This window comes from Protopterus annectens, chromosome 8.part1 (genome assembly GCF_019279795.1).
Source record: "Protopterus annectens isolate FY-2018-M chromosome 8.part1, PAN1.0, whole genome shotgun sequence".
In the NCBI taxonomy this organism is placed as follows: Eukaryota; Metazoa; Chordata; order Ceratodontiformes; family Protopteridae; genus Protopterus; species Protopterus annectens.
In genome coordinates, this window is record NC_056742.1 from 108,936,699 (window position 1) to 108,955,410 (window position 18,712).

The window sequence follows — 18,712 nt, forward strand, 5'->3', positions numbered from 1 at the left end:
AAGCAGCACAATAAAGAAGTCCATGATTTATTTAAAAGCAAAATCAGTAGGATGAAGAACTACCATTACAAGGTCTGTGCAGGAAGGGAGGTATTTTACTTCACTGTTTGTACAAGGTCCAAGCCGTTACAAGGTCTGTGTGTACAATGGAAGGGAATTATTTTACTTTACTAGGTCCGTGCTGGAAGGGAAGTATTTTACTGTACTGTTTGTGCAATGTCCGGGCTGTTGCATGGTTTGTGTGTACAATGGAACGGAATTATTTTATGTGTAGAGTGTGCGTGCGCACGTGCATGTGTGTAAAATGCCCTACATACATATACTTAGTGGCGAGAGTTGCTCAATCTCAAACCCTGTACCTTGAGTACAGGTAGCAAGAGTCTGAATTCCCTACCCCATCAACAGTTCTGAAAACCGTCAAGATTTGTGCCTCATATGTTTGTTCTGTTCCTCATAAAATCTGTGGTTTCCTGCATTTTTATGGCAATTCAATGAAGGATTGAATTCACTAAATAATGACAAGCATTTGAATTTCAGACTTAATGTTCTTCAGAAAATGCATAGTAACACAAAGCCTTTTATTCTAGCAATGTTCTAAGTTTATAAGATCAATATTTGAAATCTATCCCTATTTTAGGGCTGTATTTCTCCATTATTGGCTTTGTCCAGGTTTGTTGTGCTTAGAGGTTGAGAGCTATGGAACTGAATTCACTGAATATGCGTGGGGGCTGTATTCCCCATTATTGGCTTTGTCCAGGTCTTTTGTGCTAAGAGGTTGAGAGCTAGGGTGAGAACTGAATTCATTAAATGATCGTACTTTAAGTTTCATTCTTCCTATCTTTCAGGAAACAGCTTATTTGGCATAGTGGTATGTTGCTCTAATTGTAGTGCACAGGGTCCTGGGTTCAATACTTTGGCAGTGAAATGCATGGTGGTGACACAACACTTTAATTTCTAGAATATTTCCAAGATTATATAAGCAATGTTTTTTGGGCTTTTGTCTCCCCCCCCCCCCCCCCCCGAATACATTTTGTCTTTTTCCAGATTTCTTGTGCTGCAAAGCTGAGAGAGGCAGTCAGGTGTCGAGTGGATTTTACAAAGAGTGGAGAGCTTCAGGGGTAGAGAAGTTTAGTGCTGCTTATGATGCTGAGTCTGCTTGCATTGTTTATAGCATAATAGATTGAATACTTGCTTTTGATACAGAAGGCTGTGGGTTCTACTCCCACTATATAGATGCAGTTTGAGAAGACATGATGGAAGTATTCTGAATTGGGCAGTTTTTCATTATTGCTGCATACATTTTGTTTCATTGTTTACTGGAAAAATGTTCAAAACCATAAAGTACAATCAGGAAGGTGCATCAAAGAACACGTGTATGTTTCCTGTACAAAGGGTCTATAATTTGAAAACAGCCCAAAATTAATCTTTATCTGCCACTGGCCAGATGTATTTTCTTTGAATGTGGGTTTCGATGTTGTTTCAATGAATGTGAATTTCAAGGGCAGAGAAGTTTTAATGCTAAGTCAATTTTAATTGTGAGACTGCATTGCTTTGTTTAGCAGATGTCTATTAGTGTTTGTGCTGTAAAATGGAAAATAAAACTTTTAAATGAATTACAAATCATCGTAGACATAAAGCAGTATGCACATTACAGTGTTTATAGTAAATGGGGTGAAATAGCCAAGTTAATGGGACATTGGAATATCTGCAGGGGGGTGGGCTGTATATGGGGAGGCCACCTTTGACCATGATTTTGTGAGGGGGTAGGGCGGCAAAGACAGCCCCGGGCAGCACAAATTGTAGCCATGCCACTGATCAGTAGGCCATGAAGAATGATTTTTGGAGGTCCTAGCAAACTATAATATTCTTTTGCTATGATTTAGAATATTGCGTACCATTAAATGCTCTACTTTTACCATAAAACCCACATGTTGCAAGTCACCAAAAACAAAATCTTGAGTTTCATCTTCTTCTCTCTTCCCAGTAGACATCAGTACTACACATTTTAAAGAAAACCGTTACCATTTACTACAGGGTCTGGCTCTCTGGGGCCATATTTTGGTTGGCTAGTCTTCAGTTTGTGTTTGAAAATTGATATCTTACAATTCCATTTGAGTGGACAGGGTTACATAATTATGTACGCAAATTGTATTTTAATCAGTGTACAGATTTGTACCTATTTTTCATGGGCCTTTGTCCAGATTGTTTTCCAGATTGAGAGGTATGGTTAGTACTCATTTGCTATGTTTTAGTGAAAAGATGCCAAAATACATGTTTAGTACTTGCCTAAGCATAATTGGGAAATTTTCACTTCCCTCTGGAGTACATGGAATTAGTAGTAGTTTTGGAATTGTAGAAAATGTAAGTATCTGGCAAAATTTATATGATTTAAGCGATCACTCTTTGTAATGGTAATTATTATATCTTTTTCTCTTTTAGGTCTTTCAATGCGTTTGCTGGAGACAAAGTCAGGGATTCAGTATTTTACATTTGAGCACAACCGGGACTACCAGCAAGTTCAGTTCAAGTTTCTAGAAGCTGTGGATTCCATGGACCCCCACAATATTGTGGTAAGCAATCATATTCTGACTTAATAGATTAGTTTAAGTTAGCTGCTTGCATAGAATGTCCAGTGTTCAAATGATAAGACCACAGTACTCCCCATCATGTTGTTTATCAGCAGAATTTGAGAGTATCACCTTATCTGTAAGGGAAATGCACAGAAGTATACATTGCACAGCATTTATAGATCTATTGATGTACAACTCAGATTAGTTAAGAAACGGACCAAATTAGATCTGAATATTATGCCAAAATATCAATAGCTCAGCTGTTTTTAAGAGTGCATATCATAGGGACTCTCCACTTACTTTGGACTGAGAATGAGTTGCTAACCGTAAGTTGAAGATCAGACGGCTGAACCCGGATGACTGTCTGTTAGGAGCTGTAGGTGTGCATCACGCAGCAAAAGGAACACCTGTTGGATCCCTGCATGATCTCAAAATATATTTTAAAGTAAAGAAGCTAGAGCTAGAACTATAGATAAAATGCCCCAAAGCAGCTGAGAGAATGAGAAGAACAGGCAGCAGAGAATGAGAAGCAGCACCAGCATGAAGAAAAGATGCTCCTTGCTAAATGCACAAGTAGAAGTAACGAAATACAGGTCTGGACGTCAGGGTTTCTGCTGAATTCTTTCTTCAGTAAAAAGATAACTGATAATTTCATTTGAGTATTTGAACATGTAATAAGCATCAAACTGACCCAGAGGCATTGAGAGGATTTTTAATCCCTGTGCTTGCGGGCAAATATCTGCATGCCTTAAATAAAATGCTTGATGCTGAAGGTTAAAAACTGTTTATTTCAATGTTTTATGCTCATGTACATGAGGTCTTTTAACCATATTAAGTAAGCTTAGGCTTAGATTGCAACGGCAAAATGTGAACAGCCTCATAGGCAAACAGCAAAACGATAATGTAAATTTATTAGGCAAGTGCGTTCATTCTAGAACCTTTAGAACTTCAGCAGATGAAACAGCTTACTTAATAAATTTAGTTGCATTATCGTTTTGCTCTTTGCAGTGAAACAGGTCACATTAATTCAGGTTTATTGGTTGTGGTTTCATTATGTTGGCTGGTTTCTGTTTTAAGCTTAAACCTGAAGCTTATAACAAATTAGCTTAAATGAAAGGCTGGATTGCACTGCAGAAATAAGTGATTTGTGTGTGTGTAATAACAGATTATAAACTATTTAGAAACCTTTAATAATGGAGCAAGTCGTCACTATTTTGCTTGATGATATGAGAATCTTGTTGACAAACTAGGAATGCTACTTGGCTGAGGATATGGATAGAAGGAGTCACCTCTGTCTAGCTGCAGGGCACAACTACAGAAGACTGTGGTATTTAGCACTACACATGGGTATAATAAAAGTCATGGGGCAATCTGAATAATCACAGCAGGTTTCGTAGGCCACTGGTTCCAGTTCTGGTGCATCTCATTGTTTTAAGTTAGAATTGGAGAATTCTGACCTCTCCTTTCCTGCAAGGAAAGGCTGTGTGAGAGAGAGAGAAAAAATAACTTGTGGGAAAGGACGTTACATTGGGGGAGTGACACTGGAAGACACTGGCTCACAGAGAGGGCTATCAGCTCTGGCCACTTTCTCATCAGAGTGGCCAGTGTACAGTCTAATTGGGGGATGGATGTTGAAAGCTCATACCCAAGGTAGCAGTGCATATTCCTCTTCATGCTCTTGGGACTATGTTGCACTTTGTGACTTTAGCATTGAGTTAGACTTTATGCATGTTTTCTTTTGCTTTAACTTGCTGGGTACCAGTGGTATGGTTTGGGACCATCCCTGTGGAACCAGCTAGAACCTTTCCTTCGCATTGCTGTCAGTGGTGTCCCCAGTCTGACATTTTAGGCGACATTGGTGGGATTCAAACTCCATCCATCCACGTGGTTGTTAAATATTTGGTTGGCAGTGGTGGAATTCAAACCCCGCCCATGCTCTTTGACATATTTGTGTGATATTGTTAGGATTCAAACCCCATCCATGCTCCTTTTCATAACAGCCCAATTATTTTGTGGGGCAGTCACGTCAGAATGAAAAAAGTTTGCACAAGTTTTTAAACATGTCTTGGATATGTGATTATGTAGTAAAGTTGTGTACTTGTCCATTACGCAGTTTTCCAGAAAAAGCAAATCAACATCTTTTGAGCTACAAAATCTAAATTACAAAATTCCACAGCTTTGCTTTTTCTGTCCTCCATTCACATGCAGATGTTCCCCAAAATATTATTTGCATTTCATGTAAAATAAAAAAAAAAATGAAGGTGAAATTTGTGTTGCTTGTATTACTTTTCACTGTCATAGTCAGTTCTGCCTCAGTGGAAGTGCACATAGTTAATTGGTTCATTTTAGTGCCAAGCTGCTGTTACTTACTGTTGATAAACGTAATTTTGTCATTAAGTTACTCCATCTATTGGCAGTCTGCGAATGTATAAGCAGTCTATCTGAAACGGAAAGATACTGCTTCCAGAAGAAAATAGTTAAAACACAAACCGATTTCTTCTTTATTTAGAAAGTCTAACAATGTTTATCCATAATAATTTAATGTTTCTAGTAATGGGTTTTCATTGTGGAGTATGATGCACTTAGCAGTACAGCACAGTTAATACCACACATCCATTTTTTCCATGCCTGACTAACAGAGAATTAAATAATTTGTCCACCACTCATAGGCATTGTTTAATATAACATTTTGAATGCACTGAAGGATTACTGTTTTAAATTCCACTTGCCATCTGCTTCATGATTTCTGATATTCTTGACCAGATATCTTAGTGCTGCAATTTATGTTCGGTGCAAGTTAGCATTCAGCACTGCCAGGTAATTTTTTAACTGCCAGGTAGAACCAGACCTCCTAGTAGACCTAGCCATCAAGCCATTTCTGCTTTCTGTTCTTGTTGCTTTGTTGTCCCTGGATGAGTTCTCTGAGTGGTCCTTGTGCTGGTCCCTTTCCATTGTTATGTGCGAAACAGTGATAAAGACCTTGAGACTCTTTCCACCAACACTGTTGTGAGTTTGAAATGCTGTCATTTGTAATTGATGTCAATGATGTGCTCAGGTCATAGAAGAAAATAGTGTGTGTGTGATCCTATTTCCTTGCACTGGACTTTTGGGCTAGGCTTATAAATGCCCTAGGGCAGTTAGCCTAGTATAAACCTATGAACCTATGGAGATTACAAGTACAATTTGAATGTTTCATGTTTCACATGAATATTTAATATTGGACACAGAGCATGGGAACTATCTGATCATGCGTGTAATGAGACCTGAACTCTGCAAGAGTTAGAGAGAAATGTGAACCCTTGGGATGTGCACATTTCCTCTATAATGATGGAGGGTTTCTATGTGAAGGCCAGAGGCAGAAGGCAGACCTTGAGCAGTGGAGCTTGCAAGAATCCGATAACTAAGGCACAAGAGACATTTAATTAACTGTTTCACATACTGCATATGGTCCCTCATGAGTAACAGCATTTATTCATGTTTCTTTGTATTTCATTTGTATTGTGTATTAAACTGTTGGATTTTGCTTGGTTAGGGGTGAATCCTACATTTCTTATGAAGGAAAACAAATGTGTGTGTATACTTCCAGGTTCTGCTGCAAATGAATCCCTATCACATTGACTCACTGCTGCAGCTTAGTGATCTTTGCAGAATCCAGGAGGATCAGGAAATGTCCCGTGATCTTATTGGTGAGTCTTGTCCTTCAGGAGGATGACTGTAATTCTGTCCTTGTCTGTGCATGGAGTATGTTACAGACAAATGGAATATTTTGTTGTGTATATGGATTTTAATTAATTGATCAGCTGCTCCTTGCAATGCACCTTTAAGTATACTCTCCAAGGCATTGGCTGGAAAATTTACTGGAGAAACTGGTTCATTTTTTCTGGAAATCTGTCTGTCTTGGTCAAAGAAATAATTTTAATTGGTGTAGGAATAAGGGGAAGCAATGGAGATGTTCTTCGTGTTTAACTGTTGCAGTCATTACATTTGGGTTATCTGCTTGCAGGTAGGCCTCAGCCGGCCTGATTATCAAAGTCTTGGGTCCTGCATCGGTTGCTGTCTCTTCTTCCATGACGTCAGGTAGTTTGGTATAAAGCATGCAGCCGATGCCATTACATCAGTCTTTCTTGCCGTGCAGTGCCCGAAGCAGAAGCAGTTCACAAGTGCCGGTCGGCCGACTCCTGAAATTTTCGTTTTTGAGTTTCAGAACCGAAGTCTTCAAAAAAAGCTAAGTACCCCGTTGGGGATCCTTTTTCTTGCTCTAAACCGATGTTAGTAAAAGTCCACAATGGTATTACTTGTGGGAAGCAAATACCGCATAAAGATTTTCATTCATACTGCATTCCTTGCTTAGGCCCAGACCACGATGCCCCTCGCTGTCTGTTTTGTGCCTTATTCAATCCTTGTACTATTCGTCGTCTGTTCATTTTCAGTTCTAACTATTTCGGTACTCTGGTTAATTATCCAGAAATGGCTTAGGTAAGTCATCCGACTAGTGACATTCCTAAAACACATAAAGACAGAGACAGACCGCATAGGTCCAAAGCTGCCGACGATGCTTCCGTTAAGCTAGTCGCCAGTTTGCTGATACTCAGTGAGGCGCTTTTGCAGCCCCTGATACCTGCTACTTCAGATTCGCAGGCCTCTTGAGACCCATTCAGAACTACCAATTGGACAAATTCTGCACAAGGACTCCCCACAGACAAGCTTGGAAAGTGGATGCCCTGTCCTTCACCTGGGAGAACATCTCAGTTTATGCCTTCCCCTCTGCCTCTCCTCTCCAAAGTTCTACTATAGATCAAACAGGACAAACCAAGGGCAATACTCATTGCACCAGACTGGCCCACCCCTCTTGCGTAGTGTGTCACTGCTGGAACCATTGCACCTGCCTCAGACCCCTTCCCTGCTGTCACAGCAGGGGGGGCAGATTCTGCAGCCCCAGCTTCACAGCAGGGGGGCCAGATTCTGCAGCCCCAGCTTCACAGCAGGGGGGCCAGATTCTGCAGCCCCAGCTTCACAGCAGGGGGGCCAGATTCTGCAGCCCCAGCTTCACAGCAGGGGGGCCAGATTCTGCAGCCCCAGCTTCACAGCAGGGGGGGCCAGATTCTGCAGCCCCAGCTTCACAGCAGGGGGGGGGCAGATTCTGCAGCCCCAGCTTCACAGCAGGGGGGGGGGCAGATTCTGCAGCCCCAGCTTCACAGCAGGGGGGGCCAGATTCTGCAGCCCCAGCTTCACAGCAGGGGGGCCAGATTCTGCAGCCCCAGCTTCACAGCAGGGGGGCCAGATTCTGCAGCCCCAGCTTCACAGCAGGGGGGCCAGATTCTGCAGCCCCAGCCTCACAGCAGGGGGGGCCAGATTCTGCAGCCCCAGCTTCACAGCAGGGGCCAGATTCTGCAGCCCCAGCTTCACAGCAGGGGGGGCCAGATTCTGCAGCCCCAGCTTCACAGCAGGGGGGCCAGATTCTGCAGCCCCAGCTTCACAGCAGGGGGGCCAGATTCTGCAGCCCCAGCTTCACAGCAGGGGCCAGATTCTGCAGCCCCAGCTTCACAGCAGGGGGGCCAGATTCTGCAGCCCCAGCTTCACAGCAGGGGGGCCAGATTCTGCAGCCCCAGCTTCACAGCAGGGGGGCCAGATTCTGCAGCCCCAGCTTCACAGCAGGGGCCAGATTCTGCAGCCCCAGCTTCACAGCAGGGGCCAGATTCCGCAGCCCCAGCTTCACAGCAGGGGGGCCAGATTCCGCAGCCCCAGCTTCACAGCAGGGGGGCCAGATTCTGCAGCCCCAGCTTCACAGCAGGGGGGCCAGATTCTGCAGCCCCAGCTTCACAGCAGGGGGGCCAGATTCCGCAGCCCCAGCTTCAAACCCTGAACCTTGCAGCCTGGCTAATTACCTGAGCTCTCCATTACCATCCCCTCAGTAAGCAAGTGCTGGATGTCATTTAGGTGGCAAGGAGGGCCTAGTACTAGAAAATCCTATGCTGAAAAGTGGAAAAGATTCTGTTTCTGGAGCCAAACTCAGGGGATGGGCACAACAGTGCCCAGCTTACTGCATATTCTTCAATACTTAACAGAGATTCTTCACAAGGGCCTTTCCTTCTCTTCTATTAAAATTCATGCCTCTGCCATTTCAGTACATTATAATACGGAGCCACCCCTCTTCTCTCACCCCTTGCTGAAGCAATTCCTCAGAGGGGCCAAAAAGTTAAGACCACCCAGGAGAGCCCCTACTCCAGCCTGGGACCTTAACATTGTATTGAAAAAGTATAACCAAAATAATGACCGACACCACAGGAAAATAAATGTCCTTGAGCACAGAAAGAAGAAATAACGTCAAAAAATATAATAAGCTCAGGAACAACCTCTGGCAGTTAACTGTAGTCAGCATACAAAAGTCTATTCAGACCAAGCACGAGCAATATATAAAATCCATGAGAATAAGCAACTGCTAAGAACTTTTAAAAGCTTTAAAATCCTTTTATTTTGTAACAAAAAATCAGGCAAGCGCTTTTGCCAAAGTGGTTTCCTCAGACCTCAAGAATACAGACTTAGTCAGCAAGCACCTTATATATATATATATATATATATATATATATATATATATATTTAAAAGCTCTATCAATTAATGACATCATAATTAACTGATAGGCAAATCAAACAATTAACTCGTATTATTGTATACTTGACAAGCAGACAACCTTTACATTAATACATATTGAGTGAAAGCTAGTATACATTCTTTGTACTAAATGAGCATTATTAAAATTACTTAAAAATAAACCTATTTTTAAGAACTGGTTTGATAGGAATCTTCTCATTTAGGCCAGGATGGATATATGCCTGAAGTCTAATAATCCAGTTTGTTTCATTTCTAACATCTCCACCTCTCAAACTAAGTGAGTTGACATAAATAACCATGAACTTGAATGAGTGTGAGTTATCAGTATCTAAAATATGTTTAGAGAGAGCATTAATGTTAGATTTAATACATATTTGATACAAATGCTCCCTAACCCTGTCTCCAAGTCTTCTAACGTTTTTTCCGACATAGAAGGCAGGGCAGGAAGAACAAAAAGCTAAGTAAACTACGTGTTCAGTGTTACAGGCAGCTGTAATATCAAAACTATAAAGTTGAGATGTGACAGGATGAACAAAAATATTGGAATTGCATATATCAGAGCAATAATTGCAATTATTGCAAGATCTAGTACCTAAATAAGTTCTATGTTCATGTAAGGGCATAGTGTTAGAATGACATAAAAGTCTATACAAATTTTTCTTATTTTTAAACAAGAACTGTGGTTGCTCACCAGCAATAGCTTTAATGTGGGGTCAACAGTTAATACATTCCAGTGCTTGCATACAATATTTTTAATCCAATGAAAATTGTGTGTATTTTTTGGCAACCAAAATCATCCTGTGCCCTCCACTTCTACATTTGTCACTGAACCAGTTGTCCGTAGGAAAATCATCACCTACACTAGCGATGCCTCACACCCTGCCCCTTTCCCAATTACCAACATGTACAGGAGGGGAAGAAGTCACTCTATGAGCAGGGGAAGGCAAAAAAGAAAAGCTCCAGTGGGAGAGCTGAAAGGACCCACCTTAAAGAAAATGTGGGAGAAGATGACCACAACTTAGTGTGGAATCTTTCACACAGACCCATGGATAAATATAAGTTAGAAGTCCTGAATAAGGGGCTCTCCTTTATACCCACCACTAATAGTAACATGTCAGATACCATTCTAGATGTTTGATAACGAAGCTAGTAACAACCAATCACTACAACTTCGTAAACCCAGCACTTTTGTTCCTAATTTTCATCCTTTGGTGGATGCATTTTGTAAAATAGTGGAAGATGACATCTATACTACATATAAGGATTCATATACTAATGTAAAGAAACATAATTTAACTTTTCAGCAGAAAAAAGCCCTAGATAATCTTGAGTGACAGGAACATTGCAATTAGACCAGCTGACAAAGGTGGCTCAGTAGTGGTACTAGACAAGAATGATTATAATCATTATATGAGACAAATGTTGAGTGACGCCACATTTTATTTACCTATTAGGGCACAAGAAGTCTATGAACATATCTCCAAAGTACATAGTACCTTGGATGATTTGCATAGAAGTGGGATCATTACAACAGAAATGTTTGATTTTTTTATGGGTTGAATACCCATTAACTCCCCCTATCCAAGGGCTACTGAAAATACATAAGTACCCCATACATCCACCTATGAGACCTGTAGTGGCAGGTAGAGGATGGGTTACTGAACCCTTATCAGTATACATAGAGAAGATGTTAAGACCTGTGGTCAATTCGAATTCGATCATTCTTAGAGATACCAAACAATTTTTGCTTGATCTCTATAAAGAAACAGCTGGTATACCAGACAATCTCCCCTACCTCCTAGTTACAATGGATGTTAAATCTCTCTTTACCATAATTCCTAATCAGCAAGGTATAGCAAGCATTCAGCAATATCTAACAGAATTTACTGACTTTTTGGCCACCAAAATAGATCTTATTTGCTTGTTAGAGACAGTGTTAAGAGAACAATGTTTTTCCCTTTGACAATGAACTATTTTTTCAGAGGGATGGCGTAGCTATGGGCACTTGTGCCAGTAGCTACGTCAACCTAGTAATGGCTATGTGGGAAAGGGAGAAATTGTTTCCTTTAACTATAGGAATTTTGTTGTATTCTACAGGCAATTTGTAGATGATTTGTTTTTTGTCTGGACAGGTAGTGAGACAGAGTTACACCAATTTTTTGAAGAAATTAATTCCCTCACAGATTTTTTGAAATTTACTACAACAGTATCATCTAGTAGTATCTCCTTTTTAGATGGTTTTATCGAATGTTTAAGTAATGGTAAATCAAATACAGGTGTATACAGGAAATTGTTATAAGAACACATCATCACATAGAGAAAGCATGCACCCTAGATATATTTTTAACAATATTGTTAAGGGTCAAGCAGTTCGAGCATCCAGATTAAATCCTTTACAAGATAATTTTGACAGAATTAACCAGCCTCAATGACAGGTTACATGTAAGGAAGTATAAAGCAAATGAAATTCTAACTGGTTTTTAGAGTATAGGGGATAGTAGGTCTGATAGAGCGTGTCCAAATTTTTCAGAGGAAGGGAATGTTAGATATTCCATCACTAGCTATTCTGTTAATACTAGTTTACCAGTACAGAAACTCTCATTATTTTATACACACAATTTTCATTGGATTAAAAATATCGTATGTAAGCACTGGAATGTATTAACTGTTGACCCCCACATTAAAGATATTGATGGTGAGCAACCACAGTTCTTGTTTAAAAATAAGAAAAATTTGTATAGACTTTTATGTCATTCTAAGACTATGCCCTTACATGAACATAGAACTTATTTTTAGGTACTAGATATTACAATAATTGCAATTATTGCTCTCATATATGCGATTCCAATATTTTTGTTCATCCTATCGCATCTCAACTTTATAGTTTTGATATTACAGCTGACTCTAACACTGAACACGTAGTTTACTTGGCTTTTTGTTCTTCCTGCCCTGCCTTCTATGTCGGAAAAACCGATAGCAGACTTAGAGACAGGGTGAGGGAGCATTTGTATCAAATACGTATTAAATCTAACATTAATGCTCTCTCTAAACATATTGATAACTCTCACTCATTCAAGTTCATGGTTATTTATGTCAACTCGCTTAGTTTGAGAGGTGGAAATGTTAGAAATTTCACTGAGAGGTGGAAATGTTAGAAATTTCACTGAAAGAAATGAAACTAACTGGATTATTAGACTTCAGGCACATATCCATCCTGGCCTAAATGAGAAGATTCCTTCAGGCACATATCCATCCTGGCCTAAATGAGAAGATTCCTATCAAACCAGTTCTTAAAAATAGGTTTATTTTTAAGCAATTTTAATAATGCTCATATATTCCAATGATAGATTTTATTATTTTATGTATACATATATCTATATATATATATATATATATATATATATATATATATATATATATATATATATATATACACACATATACATGTCTTTTTTTTTCTTTTAAAAATTGGTAACTTAGTACAAAATATATGTATCCTAGTTTTCACTCAATATGTATTAATGTAAGTGTTTCTGCTTGTCAAGTATACAATAATATGAGTTAATTGTTTGATTTGCCTATCAGTTAATTATGATGTCATTAATTGATAGAGCTTTTATATGTATATATAAGGTGTTTGTTGACTAAGTCTGTATTCGTGAGGTCTGAGGAAGCCACTTTGGCGAAAGCACTTGCCTGATTTTTTGTTACAAAATAAAAGGATTTTAAAGCTTTTAAAAGTTCTTGGCAGTTGCTTATTCTCATAGATTTTATATATTGCTCGTGCTTGGTCTGAATAGACTTTTGTATGCTGACTACAGTTAACTGCCAGAGGTTGTTCCTGAGCTTATTATATTTTTTGACCTTGTATTGAAAAAGCTTACTCTACCTCCCTTTGAGCCAGCTGCAAATGCAGAGTTAAAATTCTTGTCTTGGAAAACTGCTTTCCTTCTAGCCATCGCTTCAGCATTAAGAGTGTCTGAATTACAGGGCCTCATGGCAGTGGAGCCCTTCATAATCTTTCATGCAGACAGGGTGTCCCTCAAGACCAATCCTTCCTTTATGCCCAGGGTGGTATCCAGTGTGGCCCTTAATCAGTCCATTCATTTGCCAACCTTCTTTTCTAATCCACAGAACAAAGGAGAATGAATACTGCACTCTTTGGAAGTGCACAGACAACTTGGATATTATTTGGACAGGACGAAGCCTCTACGGAAAACTGAACAGCTGCTAGTTGCTTTTTCTTCAGGGCAGAGGGGAAGGCCATCTCAAAGTAAACCATTTCTAAATGGATAGGCCATTGCATTCATTTCTGCTATAAGCTCCATGGAAAACCTACCCCATGGGGGATAAGATCACATTCCACTAGGGCTGCATCTACTTCAACAGCCTTTCTCAGAGGTGTTCCTACCAGGAACATCCTAGAAGCTGCTACCTGGAATTCTTTTCATACCTTCACCAAGCATTACCACTTGCCTATTTTCTCTAAATTGAGAGCTGGTTTTGTGACTGCAGTCTTGCAGGGCCTAATAGCTGGTCCTAATGCTCTCTGTTTGCCTCCTCCCTTCCTTAGCTTTGGGAATCTACCCAAATGTAATGACTGCAACAGTGAAACACAAAGAACATAGTACAGTTGTGTACTCTTACCATAAATGTAGATGTTCAAGTGTATTCACTGTTGCAGTCCTGGTTATCCTCCCTCCGGCCCTCCTGACTTCAATTGGCTATACCTCTCTTCCTGTTTACTGTTTTTTAAGCTTTCTGGTGTATTTGCTTATAGTTGAAGGTGTAACCTTGAATATAATTGCTTCCCATTATGGGGGCACCTGACATCTGGGGCAAGAAAAACAGATGTAATGGCGTTGGCTGCATGCTTTATACCCCTGACGTCATGGTAGAAGAGACAGCAACTGACGCAGGACCCAAGACTTTGATCATCAGGCTGGCTGAGGGATACCTGCAAGCAGATAACCCAAATGTAACGACTGCAACAGTGAATACACTCTAACATCTACATTTATGGTAAATGTACACAACTGTACTTTTTAGCTACTGTGTTTATTTTTTCCAATTTTCCCAAGATATTGATACCTATGTGATGTACTCATCAATGGACTTCTGAGGAAGATTTCAGTTTTATAGGTGGGTGTGGTTGTAATCTGCAGCTCAGCAAGTTCTAGTCCAGTTGTTAACGAGCACATTAGAAAAATGGGTGTGCCGACAGTGACGTGTATTATCTTTACTTTTAGAAACAAACTCTATAGTGATTTGAATGCACAAGATATTTACTTTTACATTATATTTCACCTTCACTCCTGCCATATTCTTGTAGCATTTATTCTTAAAGGAGTAGTCTTTTTAACGTCAAGTCCCTAGCATCTGTTGACCCAGCAGCTGCTGTGGTATGGGTCCTACCAGACTGAAGATTAGAGTGCTGGTCCTTTTAGGCACATTATGCTTCTATTTATGTTGTCCCAGCTACGATATAAGGCATTCCTTAGCAACTTTGCTTGTGGTTAACCTAGTGCCCTTGCAGGAGACACCAGCATGGCGGGCCTAGCAGTCCTTCCTCTCTCCCAAGATGTGATGAGCAAACCAGTGCTAGATATTTGTTACCAGTCATCCTGCCCATTTCCTTTAGCACCCAGATTGCTGGCATGAGTCTTCTAGGTTCCAGTCAGGATTTTATCTCTCTGTGCCACAGAGCAGTCTGTACAAAGGTCATTTACTGTCTGGCTGTAAATAGGATTACAGTTTGGAGGAAGCACTAGAAGAATGTAAAAGGGTAGAGTTCCAATTTAGTACTGGTTGTCTACTTAGTCCATTCAATAGCAAAGGCAAATCTCAGCAATTCATTTCACCACCCCTGCACACTCCAGTGTTGAAATGGCATAAATAAAATTCATAGTTTGGTTTGTTATAGTGTTTAATATTTATAGTATTGCTTTAAGAACTTAATTTGAGTTTTGTGATTTGATGGGACTGTTTTTAAAGACTGTGTTTTAAATGTTTCATTTACACTTTGTATTTATTCTAAAGAAGACCATTTAGGTCGAAAGCACTTTATTAAAATAATTGGAGTTTCTTCCTTCCTTTGTTCCTTGTGGTGTTTTTTCAATAATTGAGTTTCAAAACCTTCCATCGAGACTTCTAGCTGTTTTCACTTCGAGTTTGTTTCCTTTCTGCAATGATGTCTTTTGAGGAAGAACCCAATGAGGAATGATTGTTGGACCTTACTACACATTCTAATCCAATGGAGTCTAATTACAGGAGCATTTTTATCAACTGAGGGTTGATCAGGTGAAGGTATAGAGAAAATTTGGGTTTGGCATGCCTCCATTCAAAATATGCTTTCGGCACCTGTTTTGAACTTCGAAAGCATAAACAACATCGAACTGCCATTGGATATTCCCAGAGTGGTTCTTAACAAAGACTGGCATTTCAGATACTTATTATTTTTATTTTTTTATTTTTTATTTTACATTTGTTTATCGGGGAAAGCCCGACTGGAATGAGGTCCAGGGAGAAAAGCTCCACATCGAACACTATGTGCAGTGGTAATTATACAGTCAAAAGATATGTCATACAAGCAGTAATAAATTTACAATGGCTTGTTCCAAGCAAGTTTAATTTACACATAGTAGACTCTGTATGACAGTATTTGAGGGGTTTTTAGTATTGTATTATAGAGACAGTAAGCAGAGAAGAGAGGAAGGTAGGAAGAATTGGAGGAGAGCAGGAAAGCATTTATGTGATGCAAGGACAGAGCCAGGAGTGCAAGAGGTATGACTTTAGTGACTTTTTGAACCGTGAGATAGATGGTGCTGAAGAGAGATCCTGTGGGAGGTTATTCCACTTTCTAGCTATGGTATGAGAGAAAAGATCTTTCCCTGCACTATTTTGGCTTTGGATATACAGAGAAGGGTTTTGTTGGATGAGCGTAGAGGACGGTTTGCTGAATATTGGTTTAGTAGTTGATTTAGGGCTGGAGTCTTGTGGGGATTCTTTAGGATGTTGAAGGTGATCACTAGTTGGTGGTAACTAATTAATTGAGGAAATTCTAACCACTGTAGTTCCTTTAGGACAAGACATTGGTGGCTTCTAAACGTAGAGTTATTGGCAAATTTTGCAATCTTATGTAGCATGATTCTAGTTTGTCCTGGTCTGTTTTCCTGATGTGAGTTAGGATTGGTGATGCATACATTAGGGTAGACAAAAGGTGGGTTTGGGCTAGGGTGACTCCTGCTTGGGCTGATTGGAAAGTTTTTGCATTTGTATAAAGTTTCTAATTTTTTATGTACCTTTGTAATGGTTTGAGAGATATGGACATCAGAGTGAAGATTTTTATCTATTTCAACACCAAGGAGCTTAGTTTGGGGGAGGAAGAGATTGTGGTGCCGTTTTTGGAGGTGATAGTGAAGGAAGAGGTGTGGTTCTGGATTTGTTGGGGGTGAATAGAAGTAATTTGGTCTTGTTGGGGTTTAGAATCAGTTGGATGTCAGTAATCCATTTTTCCACAGTGATGAAGGATTCTTGGGTAAATTTTTGAAGAGTGGTTAGGGATATGGCTGAGCAGATTAGGGTGGAGTTGTCTGGGTACTGCATAAGTGATGCATGCAGGGTGGAGGTATGTAGTTTGTTGGTAAACATGGTGAATAGAGGCCCCAGTATTGAGCCTTGTGGAACACCTATGGTAGTTGGTAGTAGAGGTGATAGTACATCTTGCCATTTGACTGTTTTCTGTCAGAGAGAGTTTTTGAATCGAGCAGTAGTGGAGGGGGCATAGGATATGGAGGATAGAGTGCCTAAAAGTAGGTTATGCGAGACCATATCAAATGCGTTAGAGAGATCCAAGAATATGGCTGATACGAAGTTGTTGTTTCTAAGTTGGTTAACCTGGTTAGTAAAAGAGAAAAGAGGAGTAGTTGTACTATGGCTTGGGCGGAAGCCATGCTGTGTGAAGGAGAGGAGATTATTTGAGGTTAAGAAGTGCATCATTTGGGTGTGAATACATTTCTCAAGGAGATTGGAAAGGGGGGATAGGATAGCAATGGGGCGGTAGTTTGATAGCTCCTAGGAGTTGCCGCCTTTGTGTAGGGGAGTAATGTATGACACTTTCCATAGTTGGGGGATGTAAGCTTCTTGTATGGAGTGGTTTATAAGTATTGAGACAGGATAGGCTACGGACTCTGCAGCTTATTTTAGGAAATTAGCGGGTAAACCATCTGGGCGGCCATGGTCAGCGTTGCCACCTCACAGCAAGAGGTTCTCCGGTTCGATTCTCGGCTGGGGTCCCTTCTGTGCAGAGTCTGCATGTCCTCTCAATGGTCGTGTGGGTTTCCTCCGGGTGCTCCGGTTTCCTCCCACATCCCAAAGACATGCTGTAGGTGGATTGGACACTCGAAATTGGCCCTAGGTGTGAGTGTGTGTGTGCCTTCTGTGGAAGGTTGGGCGCCGGGCTGGCAACTCAACACCGTAAAACTCCTCTGCCAATCATGAGCGGACAGATGATCTGCTGTGGCGACCCCTAGCTGGGAAAAGCCGAAAGAAGAAGAAGCCGGTAAACCATCTGCTGCAAGAGTGGTAGGTTGTAGTTTTGAGAGTAGTTTTTAAAAAAAAAAAAAAAAAAAAAAAAAAAAAAAACTGTGGAGGTTGATACAGTTGAGAGAGTAAAGGAAATTATATTATTGTGATCTGTAGTGGGGGTGAATGTAGAGTTTGTCAAAGGAAAAAACTTCAAAGACCAATACACATAAGGTTCAGTTAAGGCACTTTAATTTACTTGCAGCAAGGAGACAAAAACATGCCAATACAAGGATTTGTCCAACTACTAACAGGAAGTATGTTCATTCTTGTACTCTTTTACAAGACATGGCCTTCTAAGCTGACGTAATCAAACACAACTTTCAGTATTGTTCTACAGCAGATGTTACTTCAGATTTTCTGCTGACATGACTAGATTTATGAGAAACTTTTCAGAAAAACAACCTGGACTTGGTGACCATTAATCCATTTACAAGCGTCTATTGTACAGTGCTACTTTTCAAGGTACTCTTCTAATACAGATGCAAGCAAATGCTGATTGCAGTTCATATTTTCAAGCAGGCTTTGTACAGTACTTTGATATAAGGTTTCACAAACTGACATGTCTATAAGGTCTTTAATCAGTCTTTTCATGCAGGGGATACCACAACAAACAAATACTCCCAGTAGGAGCATACCTACACAAATGGCAATCAGGATTTTCATTAGGATGGTACCCCACCCCCCAAACCATTTCTGGAAAAAGTCAGTCAGTGGGTTTGGGCCTGGTTTGGTCTTGGCTGACACTTGCTGAATTACCTCAAGATGATTGTCTATCTCGTGTTTATGGTCAGGAATATACAAACAGCATTCTTCTTGGATTAAAGTGCACGTAACACCTCTCGCCGCTAAGGTGAAGTTGAGAGCCATGCGGTTTTGAAGCACTACAGTTCTCATAGCATTCAGTTCATCAGTCACCAATTCGAGAGCAGAAAAAGTTGCGTTGCTC

At 40.3% G+C, this 18,712-nt stretch overlaps 1 protein-coding gene across 1 annotated transcript in view; it reads left to right on the forward strand.

Moving 5' to 3' along the window:
* TCF25 (transcription factor 25) overlaps positions 1-18,712 on the forward strand; it is an 848,985-nt gene that overhangs the window by 109,413 nt on the left and 720,860 nt on the right. The window contains exons 7-8 of the mRNA XM_044081728.1: positions 2,440-2,570; positions 6,157-6,256. Of these exons, the coding sequence (XP_043937663.1) occupies positions 2,440-2,570; positions 6,157-6,256 (231 nt within the window). The remainder of the gene's footprint in view (positions 1-2,439; positions 2,571-6,156; positions 6,257-18,712) is intronic.